Genomic DNA, 21,682 nt, shown 5'->3' with positions numbered 1-21,682 from the left:
ATAGACTAGGTCACTGCGGGTAAAATGCCCATGTAAGCTTCATCAGATATTTCCATTACCACACTGTAATTATGTACCTGTGTTTACATCCTTGCCCTTTGTCATTGAAGGAGGCAATTTGTTTTTCTTCCTAAGGCATTTCTTTCTGAATCATTTTAAAAGTCTGTGTTGCTTCTTCCTCTCCCAATCATCCAATCTGTGCTGCCTCTATCCATCCCACTCTGTCTGTGTTTCCTCTTCCCCTCCCACTGCCGGTCTGTGTTAATTCTTCCCCATCCCAGTCTGTGTTGCTTCTTCCCCTCCCACCCTCCCCCTGTCTGTGTGGCTTCTTCCCCTCCCACCCCGCCCCCTGTCTGTGTGGCTTCTTCCCCTCCCACCCCGCCCCCTGTCTGTGTGGCTTCTTCCCCTCCCACCCCGCCCCCTGTCTGTGTGGCTTCTTCCCCTCCCGCCCCCTGTCTGTGTGGCTTCTTCCCCTCCCACCCCCTGTCTGTGTGGCTTCTTCCCCTCCCACCCCCCCTGTCTGTGTGGCTTCTTCCCCTCCTACCCCCCTGTCTGTGTGGCTTCTTCCCTTCCCAACTCCCCTGGCTGTGTGGCTTCTTCCCCCTCACCCCCGGCTGTGAAGTGTTTCCCCTTGCCCCCAGTCTGTGTGGCCTCTTCTCATCCCCCCGTCTGTGTTCTCCATCCCTAAATTGCCAAAGCCATTAGCTTGCCTACAGGTGAGACCTATTGGCTTTGCCAATGCTTGTTGTTTCATTATTATTATTTTTTTAATCACTTGCCCTGGAAATGTTGCCATTAGTATTATTGTTGCATTCCTTGAAGCACCTTTTACTGTGTTAATAACTATTGCTTTAAAGTCAAATTTTGCTTGCTGCTCTTACAGTTTAAAGAGTACAAATTCTTGCTAATTGTCCAATTTCCTGGCATTACTTGGCCAGTTTTCAAAAATTAATTTAAAACATAGCATTTAATTGTTTATGGGAAACAGAGAATGCATGTCACATATTTGATCTTTTATCTGTCAACTCTGTACCTACCAGCATATTATACTAATATTAAAAATGCTAGTATGCGACCCATACGCCCTTTCCTGTTCCAGCCTAGTCTTCCTGCCTAGTCTGGATTTGCAGTCATGGGCCCCAGGCATGCTGCTTCCCTCTTTAGACAAAGCTGTACATTGCAATCCAGAGACAGATTTAAAAAGGACCTAGTCTATGTGTGAGAAAGTGGCTCTGTATATACTGTTCCCAAATAAGTACAGTGTGCACATAGTCCACAGACCCCAGAGGTTTGGCAGACGCTAAATTTAGATATAACCTTACTCTCTAAAGTGGTAGCTTGGTTGAGCAGTAAGGCAGTATCAGAGGACAGTGTAAAGCATTTGTTGTACACACTGTCAGCAAATGGTGTCACACACTCAAGAACTGAACTCTAGGCAAATGGTTTGTATAAAAAAAATATATACTTGTTTTATTTTAGAACCAACAATAGGTATCAAAATATACTTTCTCAGATGGAGTTACTTTCAGATAAATACTTTCAATAGACAATAGCTTTGGAATAGGATAGTTACAGTTGTTGCCATAGGCAACACAATTTCAAACACAATAACACATTGAGTTCAATTGGAATTTCTAAAAGAAGGCAATAGATTACTTCTAGGATTACTTTTCTAACTGCAGGACTGCATCCTAGATTCAGTCCTGGGACATGTACTGTAACCAGTAGAGCAAAAATCGATTAAGTCACAGTAGTGCTTTTTAAGCAATATTTTGGTATTTTAAAAGTTGACACTTAAAGAAATTTCACAGAAAAACAGTCAATGATTTCCTATGGAAGAAATTCACTTAGCAGGTAGGTGGGGTTGTGGTTACTCTTTCTAACTCAGGGCTGGATCCTAGATCCAGCACTGGTGATCCACCTGTAAACAGTTGAAAGATTGTGTGTCTGTTATACAGGCGAATATTTTGCAAAAGCGACACTTTTTCAGCAAAAATCAGGCAATGTTATCCTAAGGAAAGAAATTCAAATTGCAGGTAAAGTATGTTTGCGTTACTTTTGTAATCCAGTGCTGGGCTCCTAGGTTCAGCACTGGGACCTCTATCTAAAACGGGTAAGTAATTACATTTTTATCGTTGGCACGATTTTTAGAGAATATTTGTAAGCTTAAAAAATCGACACTTAGAAACTTTTTCAGCAAAAAGCAGGCAATGATATCCTATGGAAGGAAATTCAAGTTACTGGTAAGTACGGTTAGAGTTACTTTTCAGGGTCAGTACTGGGCTCAAAGATGCAGCACTGAGGTCTCTCCTGATAACAGGTGAGTAAATCGAAATTCGGAGTTCGGCTGATTTTAGATGAATATTTTAAAGTTCCAAAACTCCACATTTAAAGAATTTCCAAGTGAAACTAGTCCATGTTAGCCTATGGAAGAAGAGTGAGTTATTGGCTTTTAAGTAAATACTCGACTGGCAGAGTTAAGGTTCTGGGCATAGACTCAGGGGTCTCCCAGGGTCAGGTAGGTACAGTTGGTACACCCTCAGCGGCACATGTGCAGCCGGGTGCAGAGGTAGTTAGGCCCAATGTTATCCAATGAGAGGCAGGGGGCCTTCGGTTGGTGGCGGCTGGCTAGCAGGCCACGCAGCTGTGGGAGCTGGGCTCCTGGTCACTTGCCTAGGGCAATTGTGGGGATGTAGGATAGGACAAAGGTTGCACTTCCAGGGGCACTCGGGTGGCTGGGTGCGGGGTGCTTTTGAGCCGTCGGGCGCTCAATGTTATTAAATGGAGAGCTTGAAAAAGGAAGAAAGGCTGCAGGCTCGGGGACGGAGGATTTTCTGGAGCGACCAACACTTCGAGGGGTAAGTTGGGATCTTGGAGGTTAGGTAGGCACCCCGGAGTTGGGCACAGGAGGCTGGGGGGCGCCGCGTGCAGGGGTGTCTTTGGACGTCTGGAAATCTTACCCTCTGCTGGTCGCGGTTGGAGGGGGGTCCCTGGTTCTGAGTCTGCAGGCGTCGCCTGGGTCGTCGAGGAGGTTCCTTGGGTACTGGATTCCAGGTTAGAATCGCCGGTGGGACGTCCCCAGGATCTTTGTCAACTCGGGCACAGGCTGGGCTCAGCAGGTGTAGAGTGGGCTGGAGTCGCGGTTCCTGTTGGCACCAGGGGTATTGCTGTTTGAACAGAGCCACTGTTCGTGGGAGTCTCAGCACCTAAAAGGGTCAAGGCAGGCAGGTCCTCCGGAGTTCTAGAGGTTGCTGTCCGCAGGAGACACCGGTATTTAGCAGGAACAGTTTCAAGTATCAACAGGCCTGTAGGGCTGGGGTCAAGTCAGTTGGTGTCGTCCTCTTGTTGTCGTCCTCTTATTAACAGCTGCACAGCAGGTCGTCTTCTTCTTGGTCTTCTTTCTTATTTCGAAATCTGGATCTGAGGAAGAAAGGTTCAGGGTGTCCCTAAATACTAACTTTAGGGGCGTTACAGTTAGGGGAAGGGCAGGGACCTATAGGTCCCTGTCCTGGGGTGAGTACACCCCCTATCCTGCTCCTCTCCTGTGGGGAGGGGGCAGGAGCCTATCTCTGATTGGGCAGGGCTCCCCATCTACAAGATGGCTGGGGCCCGGAGTTGTGCTCCATCTCGCCTCTCCCACCTGAGGGGTGGAGTTGGCACATGCTGGCACACCCCCCTTCCTGACGTAGGGTTTCCCGCCAGTGTGGGGGTCAGAACTGGGGGGTGCCAGTTGCTGAGTACAGCAAATGGTCTAGAGAAGCTCAGAAAGGCGACATGCATTTTATGCTTCCCCCTGCTTATCCGGGGGGAGGAGACCTAGTACCTCGCCCAGGATGTGCATTGTTGCAGGCCCAGGAGAGATGGGGTCTCTACCCAGGGGTCCAGCAACATGTCTGCTGTGTGGCAGCTTAGGCAGCCTCTTGTACAAGACGTGGATTGTAGGTTAGGTTTCAGGGGGCATCTCTAAGATACCCTCTGTAGTGCATTTTTACATTAAATTCCACACTGGCATCAGTGTGGTTTTAATGTGCTGAGAAGTTTGATATCAAACTTGTCAGTCTTCAGTGTAGCCATTATGGTGCTGTGGAGTTCGTAATGACAACCTCCCAGCACCATATACTCTTAAGGACCTCACTGCACTTACAGTGCCCAGGAATGGCCCTGTAGGGGCACAGGGCTCATGCACCTGTGCCCACACCACTGGCATAGGGCACCCATCTAGAGGGGTGGCTGATGTATGCCAGGGCAGTGGGTTTTGGGCATGGCACACAGGGAGGTGTGCCATGTCGACTCTTTGTTTAGTTCTGCACCAGGACACTCAGCCTGCAAGGGCAGTGTGTTTGTGTCAGGGTACAGGGCCCCTAAGGGTGGCACAATAAGTGCTGCAGCCCTTAAAGTTCTTCTCTGATCACAATGCCCTGGGTACCTAGGGTACCATTTACCAGGGGCTGCCATTTGGGCAGAGATGCCAATTGGGTTTAGGCTTTAGCACAGTTTTTAGGGAAGGAACACAGGCCCTGGGTACCTGATTGGCAGGGACCCAGGGCACACCAAGGAAAAGTGCATCAGGTATCGGGCAAAAAGTGGGAGGGTTACTGCAACAGAAACCCACTTCCTTACACTGTAGCACTGATCCCCAAACTTCTCTATTGTAAGAGCTACTTATGTTTAATGAAAATCATCTCAAACTGCTAACACAAATAGTCAGAGCTAAAAAAGTGACCACTGAAGCCAAGATTTATTTAGTGGCATTCCATGTAGGAATTCTAGTAATGACCACTTCAGTGCCATAGGCAAGTTAATGCACGCAAGGCCTCCTGTCACCTATGGAGAACATCAGTAATAAGACTTGCTATCGCTGCATTAAATACTTTCGAACTATCAGCCGTAAACATATTTCTTCCCCAAATATTAGCCACTCGGTTCTAAAAATACACACATTTTACTTTTGAATGCATCATTTTCAAATTTGGAAACATACCGTATTCAACCAGACAAAAATGTTTCTTTTACTACTTTGAGATGTACATAGGGGGAGCTACTCACAGGTACTCGCAGTAGCTGTAGAGGTACCAGTAGCATCTCAGCTACTCTGAGAACCATGATCAATTGTTCTATATTTGGAGAGACCTCAAGGACTGTGCTTATTGAGGGCTCAGGCAAAACTGCTTTCCATTAGAAAGCATGTTGCGTCTCAACAGTTGATGTAGGGAGATGGGGCCACCCACCTCCTGAAATTTGAGACTATACTGCTTTAATTTCCATGTCCGATCAACTGTCTCTTGTTATCCTCACATCATTTAGATCTTACCTGTAAAAAAGGGAATGGAACCTTTATTAGAACACAGGAACACTGGCAGGTGTCTAATTCCATATTGCGAAATGTGCATTTAGAAGAGTGTGTCTGGAGTCCGACAAAACCGGTCTTCAAATACCTCTTCTGGAGGTGAGGCCATGTTTTGAGTTCTGGTGGATTTTCTTGTAGGAACTGGGGCTTTTACCACCTGTTTTGGAGATTCCCCTCAGTTGTGATCAACTTTGTTTATTGTGGGCTCCAAAAAGATGCAAATGGTGTTAGTGATGAATTTTAAATTGTAAGTTTCACTTTGTGAGCCATGTAGTTTTCTGAGAGGAAACTGTAATTTCTCCTCAGTGGGAAGTCATTGATACTTGGTCTGTGAACTGGCCCAGTTAATTTGTAGAACAAAAGTGACCTCTGCCAATCAGTTTAAAATTATCTTACAAACTGGACAGATGTACTTTCTTTTGCTGAATCAGTATTACCCTAGTTGTTAAATAACTCAAACTGCAGCCCATCAAGCCACCATTTTCTGATGGAGCCTATATCTTTCAAGTTTGGGGTAATTGTCCCGTATTTTCCGCTTAATACCTTCTTGTTCTCATTGACCAGTCTGCACTAAATTTTAGACAAACACCAAGGGGCGATTCCGATTCGGGAAACTAATCCGTACGACGATTTGAATTCGTAGCCGTACGAATCGTACAAATCCGTCCGAATCGCGTAGTACGATCCGTAGGAAAAAAATACGTCTGAATCGTTGCTAACCGTACGAAAAGCAAGGGAAAATCCGTACGATACGGACCCTGAAAGTGAACCGTACGAATCGTAAACATGCCGTACGACCTGACAAGTACGATCCGGACCGGGGACCGAAAACGCGATTCATACGGGAAACGTCGTATGAGCAATTCGTACGGAGAGCCACACATTTACATACGCACCGTACCCCTGCAATCATGGGGGTACGCACCGTACCCCTACGCACCGTTCCCCTGCAATCATGGGGTGTACGCGCGTACCCGGGAGGGTCCGGTTCGCACACGGTTCGAGTCAAAATCTGCTTTTACAGATGTTTTAAACTCCCGTAGAAAAAGAGTCGTACGGAGTTTCTGTCGTAACAAATCGTACTTGCTGGGTCGGAAAAATCTGCTTCGATCCGTACGGATGTCGCGTACTGCGTGTTTCGAATGCTATTTGTACGTGTTTGTAAGTCGTACGGCGTTTGGTACAATTCGTACAGAGATCTGCTTTGGGTTCGGATCGTACTTCATCGTACATACGGGGACGTTGAAGGTGTATGATTCGTATGGGAAAAATGCTCCATACGGCTATTCGTAGGTGATTTTACTGAATTGGAAGCGACCCCCAAATGTGGATGATCCAACCGATTGGAGCTGATTTGTCAAACAGGTCAAAAGATAATAAAACTAAAATAGATGTTTTTTTATTGAAATAAGAGTTTTACCGTAGCTACAGAAGAGCTTGAATGTCTGTAAAAAATATATAGTCACCTTTTCTATGTATAGGCTGTGGTGATGAATAGATGATGTGAATGCCATCTGTACAAGAGCCAGGGAACTGCCAATTGATACCTTAATTATTTATACACAAAGATGCTTACCTCTTGTTCAGAAAGGCAATAAATATATTTGTTCACATCTTAAATGTTCCATAAATGTACAGTAAGAATGTGTTGCAGGATAAACTTCTTTCTTTTCCACCAGAGTATATTGCCATGTACACCTATGAAAGCTCAGAGCAAGGAGATTTAACTTTTCAGCAAGGAGATAAGATTCTTGTTATAAAGAAAGATGGAGATTGGTGGACAGGAACAGTCGGCGACAAGTCTGGAGTCTTTCCTTCTAATTACGTGAGACTTAAAGACTCCGAGGTAAGCTGATAGACAAGTCCAGTAATTATTTCCTTCCCTTTTTGTGATGACGGAGAAAGTGAATGTGTTCATAAATGTTTCAACTTTCTTTTGGTTTAAGTTTGTGCCTTTGGTGTTCGATTTCATAGTGCTCTTTCTAGGAGAAAATTGATTAACTGGTCAGGTTCTTAAGCTTAGAATGTACTTCTCTTTAGGGAATGAAGATCTAAGTGTCAAATATGGGTGATGCTTGACTCTGTATTTTATTTGTCTAAAGTTCATTAAGTTGCATTTGTTCACTATGAAGTAACTGCCTATTTTTTCAGTAATATATTTAGATTAGAAGGTAATCATTTAGCAAAATATTTGACATATTGTACCCTATCAACACTACAAGTAATACACAAGATGTAGTAGTCTAAATTAGAGCACTCTCATATATTGGATAAGAAAGGCACCAAGGATATTTGATATTGTGGCAGTAGTAAAGTCAGAAAAATGTGTTCCTGTTTCAGCTTTCATAATACTTTCTCCAAAATGTTTACTGCTTAGGGTGTACCATTTACATGGCTGAGATACTAAATTGTTTTTTCGCTTGTTACTTGTTTGACCTTGTTCCTAAACTCTTAAGCGTGTAAAACTGTTGCACAGTGCTACTCCTGCTGCAGATTTGCAAAATGCCACATCAAGTTAAGATGTTTTCATCCCTTCAAATGCTCAGGGTTCATGGCCAAGTCATCACTGGCAGATATGGGTGATGAAGAGACCTTCACATGATACTTTTGAGGTGTGTGGGTAAGGATCATGATTAATAACAATGCTCAGTGCAGAATTGTAAGACTATCTGAAAGAGTAAGACCAAGATATTTATGGCAAATTGTAAGTGCTCAGAACCAAATTCCAGATCCATGTCCAAGATTTCTGATAGATACATCTGCCGTGTGGATTCCTCACCTTGTGAATATCCCCCTGCGTCAGCAACATTCGGAAATTCTTTTCGTAGCTTTGCGCTGACGTGGACTCGGACGTCAAAGAGGCACGGCATCGCTCGCGACTCCGCTGACGTCACCGACGCCTATAATAGGCCCATGCCGGCGTGATGACATCAGTTCCCTTTTTTCCGCGTCGTCGACGCTAACGGTTTTCTGGGATCGTCTGTAGCCTTTGCTGTAACTTTGTTACTTGCTATTTTTCTAGTCTCTTTGTCTTCTCTCTTTCAACATGACCTCGAAGAAGACCGGGTTTAAAGCCTGCGGAGAATGTAACAAGATAATGTCCATTACAGATCCACATGAATGCTGTTTGTGGTGTCTGAGCTCCGACCACGACGTCGGACTGCCAATCCTGTAGGAAGATGACACCAAAGGCCCTCCGGGAAAGAGAGGCAAAACTTCTTGTTGCCAAGTTTAAAGAAGGAAAAGAGAAGAAGAAATCAAGATCGCGGACTCGACGTCGAAGTCAAGGTCTCGATCGAGGTTGCGATCGGATTCGTCCTCGGCCCATGCTTCAAGTTCTTCAAAAAGGAAGCATAAAAAGAGAACCCATGAATCCCGACATTGATCGAGGAAGGAGTCGGGTTCCAAGCCGAAGTCGCAGGTGAAGCTGGTCGAGAAGGTGGTAGTATCTTCGGCTTCGGATGAACAGGATGCAGAAGTTGAGGCATCGCATGCGAATTCGCCGAGTTCGCCGAAGCAGAAAGTGGTTCCATCTCCGGACCCATCCCATCCTTCAGGTCGGGAGGATGAAGGTGAGGAGGAGGAGGTTGGAGAGGGAGGGGCTCAGCTGCTGGAAGGTCGTACGACTCCGGTGCACCAGCCCGAAGAGGAGATCGACGTAGGTTCGACTCCACGCCCTCAAGAGCAACCTGGGGGTTCGTACCCAGCCTTCCTGGCTCCAGGTCAGCATCCTACGCATTTCCTGAATGCGATGTTCGGAATTTATTCAAGGGCTATGTATCTCTTTGGGGCTCCTACTAGTCCCATGGGTTCGATGGCATATGGTCTGGGTGTTCCTCAATCCTATGCACCTGTGCCCTTTATGCCGGCTCCGACGCCGCATTGGCATTATCCGACTCCGGCGAGGCCTTCGACGCCGAAGCCATCGACGCCAAGATCGATGACTCCGATTCCTTCGACGCCAGTTCCATCAACTTTGATGCCGAACCCTGAGCGACGTCGTGGATCTCTCCCTCGTCCGACGTAGAGTTCGACACCGGCTCCGTCGGAGTCGATTGCGGATCCGACGGCTTCGAATGTGAAGCAAAGATCTAGGCGTGAAGCCCAGAGATTGATGGAGGAAGAAAGATATCGAGAGGAAAATCTGGAGGAGGGCGAACTACAGGAATCTGAGGACCCTTTTGAGGACCTGTCTGTAGCTAGTGGCCTAGAACTTTCACCTGAATGGGACCTTGTTTCAGTTTCTAATGAGCCTTCAAAGGATGTGACACCTTATCATGTGGTGATAAAGAAGGCTGCAAGTTTATTGAACATTGCTCTACCAACTGCAGAATTTAAATCTAATCTGCTCACAGAGGTCCTTCACTCTCCTTCATCAGTGACTGAACCGTTGCTACCTTTTAATGATGCCTTAAAGGATCCAATTTTAGAGATTTGGAAAAATCCTGTATCAGCTCCTGCTGTATCTAGAGCTGTAGCTAGGAGGTATAGAGCAGCTCCTGAAGACCCGGAATTTTTAACCTCTCATCCTCTGCCGGAGAGTTTGGTGGTGCAGGCTGCCTGTTCCAAAAGATCTACGGGTGCATTTCCGCAGGTCCCAGCAGAAAAGGAGTCGAGAAAGCAGGATCAGGCTGCTAAAAAGGTTTTCTCCTCTGCCAGTATGGCTTTGAAGTCCACAAAGGCAACCTGTTTGATGGGGCGTTATATCCACGCTCTTATGGACACTGTGAAACAGTTGGTGCCCAAGATACCTGAGGAGTATAGAAAAGACTTCCAAGAGGTAATCTCTGATACTCAAGCTGCAGCAAGGCAGGTTATTCAAAGTGGGTTGGACACGGCGGATTCTGTGGCGAGGGTCATGGGTTCTTCCGTAGCGACAAGAAGAGCTGCATGGCTGAAGTCAAGTGAGTTTTCCACAGATGTCCAGGCGGCATTAATGGATCTTCCATTTGACGGGTCTGGATTGTTTGGGGAAAAAAGCAGACGCTGCTTTGGAACGCTTTAAAGACAGCAGAGCGACAGCAAAGTCGTTGGGCCTTCAGACCAGGGGCACTTTTGGAAGACGTTTAAGAGGATTTGGCAGATCTTCTTTTCGAACCTATAAGTCAACCCAGCAGCAGCCACAGCAGCAGCAAAACACATTATACAGAGCTTATAGAGGCAAGCAAAGGGCCCGAGCTCGGGGCCGTCACGCTTCCTCCTCTTCCTCCCCATCCCAGCCACCGCAGCAAAGCAGCCCTAGATCTGCCATTCCGGATCATGTGGGTCCAGTGGGGGGTCGGCTTACCCATTTCCTACGAGATTGGGAATTGATTACATCGGATCTTTGGGTTCTCAATCTCGTGGGGAATGGGTATGCTCTTCCCTTTCGGGAATTTCCCCCGAACTATCCTCCTTGCCAAGGTTTTTGTTCAGAGGACATCCTGCTTCTCCTGCAGGAGGAACTCCTGGCACTGTTTCGAAAAGGTGCGATAGAGGTGGTTCCAGAGCCGGAAAGGGGTCAGGGGTGCTACTCCCGGTATTTCCTGATCCCCAAAAAAGATGGCAGGCTTCGGCCAATTCTGGATCTCAGGATCTTGAACTTTTACCTGAAACAGGAAAAGTTCAAGATGCTCACTCTTGCACAGGTTCTTCAAGCACTGCTAGAAGAAGACTGGATGGTGTTGATCGAGGATGCGTATTTCCATATTCCCATCTTGAAGTCACACAGAAAGTATCTCCGTTTTACGGTTGGGTCGCAACACTACCAGTTTGCGGTTCTTCCGTTTGGTCTTACTACTGCGCCTCGAGTCTTCACCAAGGTGATGGCAGTGGTGGCAGCACATCTCAGGAGGTCGGGGATACCTGTATTCTCGTATCTGGACGACTGGCTGATCAAAGCGGAGACACCAGAGAAGGTGCTCCATCATCTGCAAGAGACAACTCAGTTGTTGCACAAGTTGGGTTTTTTGATAAATGTACCCAAGTCTCACCTGGTGCCCTCCCAGCGCAACCTGTTCATAGGTGCAGTGCTGGACACTACTGTTTGTCGTGCATTCCCTCCACCTCAAAGGATTCGCGACATTCAGGAAATGATTCCTTTGTTCTACAATGGAGCTGTCGTTCCAGTCCTGAAGGTTCTTCGCCTGCTCGGTCTGATGGCTTCTTGCATTTTGTTGGTCAACCATGCACGCTGGCACATGAGGGCTCTCCAGTGGTGCCTCCGCAGGCAGTGGTATCAGCACAACGGAGATCTCAGGGAGTTAGTGAGGATCTCCAGAGAAACTGCAGCGGATCTGTCTTGGTTGTGCGTGGAGGGCAATCTGTCGCAAGGAAAGTCTTTTCAACTTCCTCCATGGGTGGCCGCGGTAATAACGGATGCATCCACTCTCGGGTGGGGTGCTCATCTGGGGGATCTGGAGGTCAAGGGTCTTTGGTCTCCAGAGGAAAGGTTGCTTCACATCAACCTTTTGGAATTTCGGGCGATACGTTTGGCACTCAAGGCCTTCCTCCCTTCCGTTCGCGGTGTGTCAGTACAAGTCCTGACGGACAACACGACCGTGATGTGGTACATCAACAAGCAGGGAGGAGTGGGGTCGCAGTGTCTCTACAGAGAGGCTCTGCGTCTCTGGTCCTGGGTTCAGGACCATCAGATTTGTCTGATGGCAAATCATCTGGCCGGAGTTCAGAACGTTCTTGCAGACAGTCTCAGTCGGCAGTTCTCTGCCGACCACGAGTGGAGGCTTCATCCGGAGGTAGTTCGTCATGTTTTTCGGACGTGGGGACTCCTCAGGTGGACCTTTTTGCCACTCAAGAGAATGCTCACTGCCCGTTATTCTGCAGTCTCCAGTATCCGATGCAAGGAGCCTTGGGGGACGCGTTTCAGTTGAGTTGGAGCTCGCAACTCCTATACGCGTTTCCTCCCATACCTTTGATTCCTCGGGTTCTGAGGAAAATTCGCCAAGACCTGGCCCAAATCATATTGGTCACCCCGGATTGGCCAAGAAGGGTGGTACTCAGACCTTCTCCACCTCTCCTCTCACCCGCCGTTCCGTCTCCCTCACAGGGCAGATCTCCTCTCCCAGATGGAGGGGCAGGTTCTACACCCCCATCTCCAGATCTTACACCTTCATGCCTGGAGATTGAACGGGGCAACCTGAGTTCTTTTTCTCTCCCGCCTGACGTGGTGGATGTCATCTTGTCAGCCAGGCGTGACTCCACTAAGTCCATCTATTCTTATAGGTGGTCAAAATTTGTCGTTTGGTGTGGGGAGAAATCTATAGACCCTTTGAGAGCCCATTTGTCTGATGTTCTCCAGTTTGCCCTTTCTCTGGCGCAACAGGGGCTTGCTGTTGCCACAGTGAAGGGCTATCTTTCAGCGCTGTCGGCATTTCTCTGTTCGCCTGACCAGCCATCTCTTTTTAAATCTCTTGTGGTTTTAAGGTTTTTGAAGGGCCTCACGAATAAGTTCCCTCCTACTTTTATTGTGCCTCAGTAGGACTTAAATTTTGTTTTGACCTTTCTGAAGGGTGCTCCTTTTGAGCCTCTTCACAAATGTCCTATGAGGCTTTTGACTCTTAAGACCGTTTTCCTCGTTGCAATAACCTCGGCAAGAAGGGTAAGTGAGCTTCAAGCTCTTAGTTCCAAGCCCCCTTTCTTGTCCATTCATGCTGATCGAATGGTTCTTAGGACCAGGGCTGCTTTTCTGCCTAAGGTGGTGACTCATTTCCACCTTGGTCAATCTGTTACCCTGCCTAGCTTTTATCCTCCCCCACACCCTTCCAAGGAGGAGGAGAGATTACACCGTCTGGACCCCAAGAAGGCGGTGTCTTTTTATTTGGACAGATCTGAAGACTGTCGGTTGGATGACCAGCTCTTCATTGGCTTTGCTGGCTGCAAGAGAGGAAGAGCGGTCCATAAGAGAACTTTATCGAAATGGATCGTCCTCTGTATAAAGATCTGCTACTCTTTGGCCGGTAAGGAACCACCAGAGGGTATAAGGGCTCATTCTACAAGAGCTAAGTCGTCAACCTCTGCATTGGCTAGAGGTGTTCCTGTAGAGGATATTTGTAGGGCGGCAACTTGGTCTTCCCTCCACACTTTCGCGAAGCATTACTGCTTGGATTCCGAGGTGAGGAGGGACGGTCACTTTGCACGCTCTGTTCTCCAGGATTTCCTGGTCTAGAAGAGTGGACACCCTCCTCCGGGAGTGGGGACTGCTGTGGGACTCTATTCACAAGGTGAGGAATCCACACGGCAGATGTATCTATCAGAAGAACAAGTTACTTACCTTCGGTAACGCTTTTTCTGGTAGATACATCACTTTGCACGCTCTGTTCTCCAGGATTTCCTGGTCTAGAAGAGTGGACACCCTCCTCCGGGAGTGGGGACTGCTGTGGGACTCTATTCACAAGGTGAGGAATCCACACGGCAGATGTATCTATCAGAAGAACAAGTTACTTACCTTCGGTAACGCTTTTTCTGGTAGATACAATATCTGCCTGTGGATTCCTCACTGACCCACCTGCCTCCCCGTTGTCCACTCTTCTATGCCAGTGTTTCTATTATGTATTTATTTTATTGTCAAATGTTTTATTGCATTTGCCTCACACTGTGTGTGTTACCTTGATATTTGTACTGCGTATACTGTGTATATGTCTACTGTCATTGGTCCGTCCGTGTCACTCGAAGGCACGGAAAAAAGGGCGGGACTGATGTCATCACGCTGGCGTGGGCCTATTATAGGCGTCGGTGACGTCAGAGGAGTCGCGAGCGATGCCGTGCCTCTATGACGTCAGAGTCCACGTCGGCGCGAAGCTACGAAAAGAGTTTCCGAATGTTGCTGACGCAGGGGGATATTCACAAAGTGAGGAATCCACAGGCAGATATTGTATCTACCAGAAAAAGCGTTACCAAATGTAAGTAACTTGTTCGTTCTCCATTAGCCACTTTCTGGGGAAAGGAAGTCAGACTTAACACAAAACCATGCTTGCCTTTCTCAGTAGTCGCGGGCTGGGACCTTCATCCCACCTATTGGCTAATATAATGTCATGGACATCTGCTGGTTTTGAAATAATGCTGGTGACTTCAGCATCAGATTCGAAAAGCCCTCTTTTTCACCTTCATCTGGCACCAGTTTTGCCACTAAAGCCGACATTGACACAAAAAGGTTTTCTGTTTGGGCCTCCACACCTCCCATGCATAGCACTTATGTAATAGCCTTTGGTTTCATTTATTATCATTGGTCACAGACATCAAAAGCTCACAAAACTAGAGGCTTTTTTGAAGTTGCAAGTTGATTCCTCTTTAGATGCTTCTTCGAGCCCTTCCTTAACAATGATGAGGCTCACTATAGTAATGTCCAGTATTCCTAAAGCGCGAACAATTAACCGAGGGTGTCAAGGCGCTGGGGGCCATCGGGAAGATTAAGCAAGCTATTGGCCAGAGTCACATGGTACTGATCTGCTGCCGGTGCTAGGGATCAAACCGCGAACCCCCGGGTTCCGGAGTCAGCCACCCTGGCCGCTGCGCCACACCCCTTAAACATAGTGAGTCATAGAACTTGTTCTACCCCCCTTGACACCCTCCAGAGCCTCGCATAAAATCAATACAGGGACCCTCTGAATGAGTTCAAACCCTACTGGTGATTAAATCTTAGAACCTTGCATGGGATGGATAATTCTCTGAGACCATAGTCTCCCCTGCTTGTGAAATGTGTGACTTACTCATCTACCATCCATAGACACATCTTCTCTATCAAATGGTTGCCTTTCCTAAGGCAGTGTACATCTCAGAAGAACACAGTACTTTGCTGCAGTAGTTAGAAGGTCAAGGAAGCAGAGACTTGAGAGTAAATATTACATTCTGAATAGCCCACCATTGTTGGAAAAACAGAACGGTAATTGCATACTTCACATAAGTGAAGCTAATGGACTCTGAGCTGACTGGGTGGAACTCTTTTCCATCCGAATAGTCTCAAAGCAGTTTGCTAATAAACATAGACCAGTGTTTCCTTTCTTTCGTTACAGTCCACTTTAGACATGTGCACTTCGTGTGCCTCTGGTGCCTGGAGCGTGACAGCGACCCGAAGTCGTGCTCCGACTGCTGGGCCATGAATCCGAAGGCTTTGCGGGAGTGTAGGAAGCTGGCTCTGTATATACTATACCAAAATGAGGTATATTGTGCACAGAGTCCAGTTGAACCCCAAAGGTAGGCAGAGGTAAAAGTAGATAGCACCTTACTCTCTTTGTGGTAGTGTGGGCGAGCAGTAAGGCTTAATCAGAGGATAGTGTTAAGCATTTGTTGTACACACTCAATCAGCAAATGATTTCACACACTTAAAGACTGAACTCAGACCAATTTCGCTTGTATAAAAATATTGTTAAGTTATTTTATTTCTAGAACCAAGCCAAGCCTGGTACAGGTAAGTGAAATACATGCTTTACAAAATATTATGCAGAATTTACAAGTGAATGCAAGTTCAAAATGCAGTTGTTTGAATTACACGTAAGTCTAGGTATTGAAATACTGTACAGATTACTTCTTAGTTACTTTTTAGATTACCTTTTCTACTTAGTGTGATATGCCTAGAAGTCACACTGGGACATTTCATAGAGAAAAGGTAAGTAGAATCAGTTTTGAACAGTTATAGTTTTGTAGGTTTCCATACAAATCACCTCCACACAAGAACACTTTTCAGAGAAAAACTGTCAATGCTCTCCTATGGAGAGAAATGACGTTATCGGTTACCAGTTAAATACTCTGTCTGTGGGGTTGAGTTTCTGGGGGTAAGAACAAGGGTTCTCCCAGAGTCAAGGATGCACTCTTGTTACACCCTCAGGCGCACTAGGGCGGCCGGGTGCAGAATGCTGAGGCCCATTGTTATCCAATGGGGGATAGGTGGCCTCCGGTTAGTGACCACTTATGAGCAGGCCACAAGGTTGTGGCAACTAAGCTCCTGGGGTTTAGCTCCAGGCAAAGGGGCATCCGGTTTAGCACACAAAGTGCACCCACAGCGGCGCAGAGGCAGCTGGGTGCAGGGTGCTGTTTTGGCGTTGGCTGCCCTGGTGTTTTTAATGGGGATTTTCGGTTTTTGTTTTTAGCAGCAGACTCGGTCCAGGAAGATTTCCGGGAAGAACCAACAGCTATGCAGATGAGTTGGAGGGCTCGGGGACGCAGGTGCACCTCAGCGCAGGGACACTGCCTGACACAGGGGGTGTTTTGAGGTCGGATTTCACTTTACCGGGCCACTTGCGGTTGGGGGGGCGGGGGGGTGGGTCTGCAAGCAGAGGCTGCAGGCCACGTCTGGGAGTCCAGGAGGGGTCAACCAATGGTGGACTCGGACTCTGGAGCGCTGGGGGACCTCGCTCGGACCAGTGGGCCACTCGAACTCGGGCCGTAGGCGACAGGTGCAGTGGTGGTTCCAGGTGTCTGGTTTCTTTGTTCTCAGCAGGCTCAGAGTCTGTCTATGGAGTTTTTTTTTTTTACAGCGCTGCTGTTCACAGGAGATCTGGTCTTTGTTGAAAGCAGTCAAGTCCTCCCAGGGTTCTGGAGGTCGCTGACTGCAGGACAGGGCGACTGCGCAGGATCTCTGGAAACTGCAGATGGGCTGGTAGAGCTGGGTCCAAGTCAGTTGTACTCTGCAGTCTCCTTTTGGCCTTCTTCGTAGGTTGCGGGAATCTGTATCTTTGTTCAGGGTTGCCCCCTAAATATGGTATTTAGGGAGCGTTTTAGGGGCCTCGAGGTTAGTAGCCAATGGGCTACTAACCTTAGGGTGACCACACAACGTGGGGGAGTAAGCACAGTTGCTAATCCCGATTGGGGAGTGCCTGCCATCTGCAAGATAGCGGGCACTGAAGAGTGGGCTTCACCTCGCCTTAGCAGAGGTGGGCACATCATCAGGGCTGGCTAATTTTTCCAGCCTGTCTTCCCATCGAAAAGGAGGGGAGATAGGGAGGGGGCCTGCTCCTGATAACAGGAGATGTTGGGGGTTGCATTACAAAGGCTACAAGGCCTTTGAAGCTCCCGTGCCACAGATGACTCTTCCTGGCCTGGGGGAGGTGTGACCACCTCCTCACAGTAAAGGCTTAGTTTCGTGGTGGCAGGCTGGTGCGTAGCAGTCGGGAAACCTACCAGAGGCTGGTCGTTTTTCAGGGAGATCTCTAAGATGCCCTCTGATTGCATTTTTCATTAAACCCCACACTGGCTTCAGTGTTGGTTTAATGTACTGAGATATTTGATACCAAACTTCCCAGTTTTCAGTAAAGCCATCATGGTGCTGTGGAGCTGGTAATGACAAACTCCCAGCACCATATACTCTTAATGGCATTACTGCACTTACAATGTCTAAGAATTGGCTTAGACACTGTAGTGGTACAGGGCCCATGCACCTGCACTACTGGTATAGTGCACAAAGCTAGAGGGGTGGCTGACCTATGCCAGGACAGTGGGTTGTAGGCATGGCACACAGGGATGTGTGCCATGTTGACTCTTCACTTTGTTCTGCACCAAAACACACAGCCTGTAATGGCAGTTTGTGTGTGTAAAGGTACAGGGCCTCAAAGGGTGGCACAATAAGTGCTGCAGCCCTTAGAGGCCTTCCCTGGCCACAATGCCCTTGGTACCCATGGTACCTTTTAGAAGAGACTGACGTGGCCAGAGAGGTGCCAATTGGGGTACAGGGTACAGTTTTGGGAAAGAACACAGGACCTGGGAACCTGATTGGCAGGGACCCCATGACACATCAAGTCAAAGCCTGGCAAAAAGTGGGAGGGTTACTGCAACAGAAACCCAGCTTCCTGCAGGGAGTGGTCGCGAAAGCTCTTAAAGGCCCGGCAGTCTGCTCTGCGTCATTCGAGGTCCCGGTCGAGAGGAAATTCTTGGGACTGGTCGCGGAGCCACCACCACTCGTCCCCGAAGTCTTCTCACTCCTCAGGTAAGTCAGTAAGAAGACAGTGTAGAAGCATTGGTACTCTTTGCCTTTTCCCCGTCCGTTGCCAATGCCACGCGTGGCCCGTAGCGCCGTCGCTCCGTCTTTGGAGCCCGCTCCTGGGACAGCTCCGCACCTCCTTTCCCAGAGCCAGGGCATCCCCTGCCCAGCTCCAAGCTTTTTACGAAGCCCTTCACAGCAATTTTGGGCAGTCTAACTCCGCAGGCACGCCGTTGGGCCCCATGGACTCGACTAGGGGCCCTGGTCCTTAGATGCCAGCGGCTCTGGCCTTGCGCCGGAGGGTCCCCGAGGATCCAGGCCTGGATCCACATCGACCCTGCGGTATTTTCCCCGGCGCAGATTCCAGTGACGACACCTTGGACGCCGGTTGTACCCTAAACCGGCGTCGACCCCGGCCTCACCCCCGACTTGGACCCAGTGCCGGACTGACATCGCCTGACGTCGGATCAGATGCAGAAGGGTACTTTTGTACCGCTCTTCATCCCTGGTGTTCCCTATTACCCTGAGTGGCAGCCACTGGAGGGTGAGGAGGACTGGGAGTGGTCTATTGACCCTTTAGCTGACCAGCCTGGCAAGAGGAGTGGGATGAAGCCAGTGGTTTGGATACCTCCCCAGACCTTGGCATGCTCTCATCCCCTACCGTGGCTACGGAGGAGGGAGCTTCATACGCAGTGGTGCTGCGTAGGGCAGCTTTTGTACCGCTGTTCATCCCTGGTGTTCCATATTACCCTGAGTGGAAGCCACTGGAGGGTGAGGAGGTCGGGGAGTGGTCTGTTGACCCTTTAGCTGACCAGCCTGGCAAGAGGAGTTGGATGAAGCCAGTGGTTTGGATACCTCCCCAGACCTTGGCATGCTCTCATCCCCTACCGTGGCTACGGAGGAGGGAGCTTCATTCGCAGTGGTGTTGCGTAGGGCACCTTTTGTACCGCTGTTCATCCCTGATGTTCCCTATTACCCTGAGTGTCAGCCACTGGAGGGTGAGGAGGACTGGGAGTGGTCTGTTGACCCTTTAGCTGACCCTTTCGCTGACCAGGAGTTGGATGAAGCCAGTGGTTTGGATACCTCCCCAGACCTTGGCATGCTCACATCCCCTACCGTGGCAACGGAGGAGGGAGTTTTATACGCAGTGGTGTTGCGTAGGGCAGCGGAGGCCTTGGGCCTCGAGCTTCCTACAGCGGCAGTCAGGACTAACCTCCTGACAGAGCTGCTTCAGCCGGCATCAGCCTCTTTGGAGCCCCTGCTGCCTTTTAATGAAACCCTCACTGACATCCATCTGGGCACTTGGTCCAAGCTCAGCACAGGGGCTCCTGTGATCAGGATGATTGCCCGACGCCACTGCCCGGCCCCGGGCGACCCACTTTTCCTCTCCCAACACCCAACCCCTGAGAGCTTGGTGGTCCAAGCCTCGTCCTCTAAGGTGCATTCCCTACTGCTCCCCCCAGATAGGGAATCCAAGAAGCTGGACCACCTTGGGAAGAAGATGTTAGTCTTTTGACAGCTTAGTGCTGCACTCCATGAACACAGCATGCCTCTTGGGCCGTTATACCCATATCCATCCTGCTCAAGCTGGCTTTATGCCAAAACGAGCAACCAGACATAACATACTTCACGCCCATAACGCAATAGCTGCAGTTGACAGGCTGGATCGACCAGCAGCGCTGCTCCTAGCCAATATTGATAAGTCATTTGATTCAGTAAGCTGGATATATGTTTATATTGTTATAGTATTTAAATATGGGGGCCACATTTATAGCCCTCATACAATTACTCTACACTGATCTCACAGCTTCCATAAGGGTTACCGAAGCTATATCCCGGTAATTTACGATAGGCTGATGCACCCGGAAAGGGTGCCCCCTATCTCCCATTGTTTTGCCCTTGTTTTTTAGCCTTGGCTGCCTGGGAGCAGCGTGATGCAGTAAGGAGAGGATTGTAATCGACGCCCAAAATTTAGGGCTGCATAGCACTTTATGCAGATGATGTCCTCTTCTTTTTTTACTGATCCACGTAGGTCTGGGCTCTAGAATCCTCCAGATTATGAGTCTTTTTTTTTTTTTAACCTCCGGCCTACGTATAAAGAATAAAAAAATCTTGATATGGCCTATACAGGGAACATTAGGACATGGCCAATGGATCACAGAAATTACAGTAGTTACTAATGGGTTAAAATATCTCTGCGTATTCTTATCAGACATGCAATCTCAGTCATGGGATCGAAATATCGGTATTCTGACAAAACTGGTAAAAGCTGAAGTTAAGGCATGGTCTAGTCATCCTTTATCACTGTACAGGAGATCTGCTCTTTTTAAAATAGTATCCCTTCCGCGATTATTGTATGAACTCCAATCTCACCCCAAACCAATCCCACAACATTGGTTTAAGCAAATTAATGTGGTCATGGGCCAGTTTCTCGGGGGCGATACGGCCAGAGTCGCTGTTTGCACCTGATTTCATTCAACATATTGTGGCGGAATAGCAGCTGCAGACATCCAGTCCCATCATGCGGCAGCACATCTACAAATCCCGAATGAGTGGTGGTATGGCTCAAAGCTGGACCTGGCAAATATAGTGGATCAGTATACGTACCTATATAATAGATTGGTCCCTAGCACACTTCCACCTGCGGCTAGGTTAGTGTTTGTACTTTGGCGACAATCCCTTCGCCGATGGGGTGATGGGGACGCCTCTCTAAGGAAACCCCGCTCTGACACAACCGTCTACTTCCACAGATAGCAGACTTACAAGGCTTTACACCATGGGACCAAATAGGGATTTCTTCAGTTGGGAATGTAGTGCGAAGATTGGTCCTTAAATCATTTCAAGATCTTCAGGTAGAATATTCACTGCATCGCAGTCAATTTTATAAATACCTACAATTACGACACGCCCTACACCCATACATTTGCGACCTCTTTGACAAATTACTAATGGGTGACCTGGGCGATCATAAGATCACAAAAATATATCAGTCCCTTACAACAAATAACCCTAGTATCCTAGACACTATATGGACCAAGTGGACAACAGGCCTAGGCTCTATAGACGAAGATGACTGGACGGACGCGTTACAATTACCCAGAGGGGCAGCTATATCCACATGTCTCAGACTCATACAATTTAAATATCTCCATAGGGCATATTACACAAGGCTAAGCTATGGAAAGCCAGGTTAACTGCATCCCCACAATGTCTCTGCTGCAAACGTGATGAAGGTACATTCTTACATTCAATGTGGTCTAATTCTGTATTGAACCGCTTCTGGCACTGAGTGCTAGATTGCCTAGCAGAAGTGCTGGGATGGGACCTCCCTAGATCTCCAAACCTCGCACTACTACATTGCACAGTGGGAATTGGTGGGAACATATACCTATTATTTCTGGAGCTCACTCTAGCCAAGCGGGACATAG

General features: G+C 48.1%; 1 protein-coding gene across 10 annotated transcripts in view; it reads left to right on the top strand.

The window, feature by feature from the left end:
- ITSN1 (intersectin 1) overlaps window positions 1–21,682 on the top strand; it is a 1,522,922-nt gene that overhangs the window by 966,736 nt on the left and 534,504 nt on the right. For all 10 annotated transcript variants that reach the window (XM_078656938.1, XM_078656936.1, XM_078656937.1 and 7 more), the window contains one exon: window positions 7,027–7,193. In XM_078656938.1, the coding sequence (XP_078513064.1) occupies window positions 7,027–7,193 (167 nt within the window). The remainder of the gene's footprint in view (window positions 1–7,026; window positions 7,194–21,682) is intronic.

This window comes from Lissotriton helveticus, chromosome 8 (assembly GCF_964261635.1).
Source record: "Lissotriton helveticus chromosome 8, aLisHel1.1, whole genome shotgun sequence".
Taxonomy (NCBI): Eukaryota; Metazoa; Chordata; class Amphibia; order Caudata; family Salamandridae; genus Lissotriton; species Lissotriton helveticus.
This window is presented reverse-complemented; position numbering and strand designations above follow the sequence as displayed.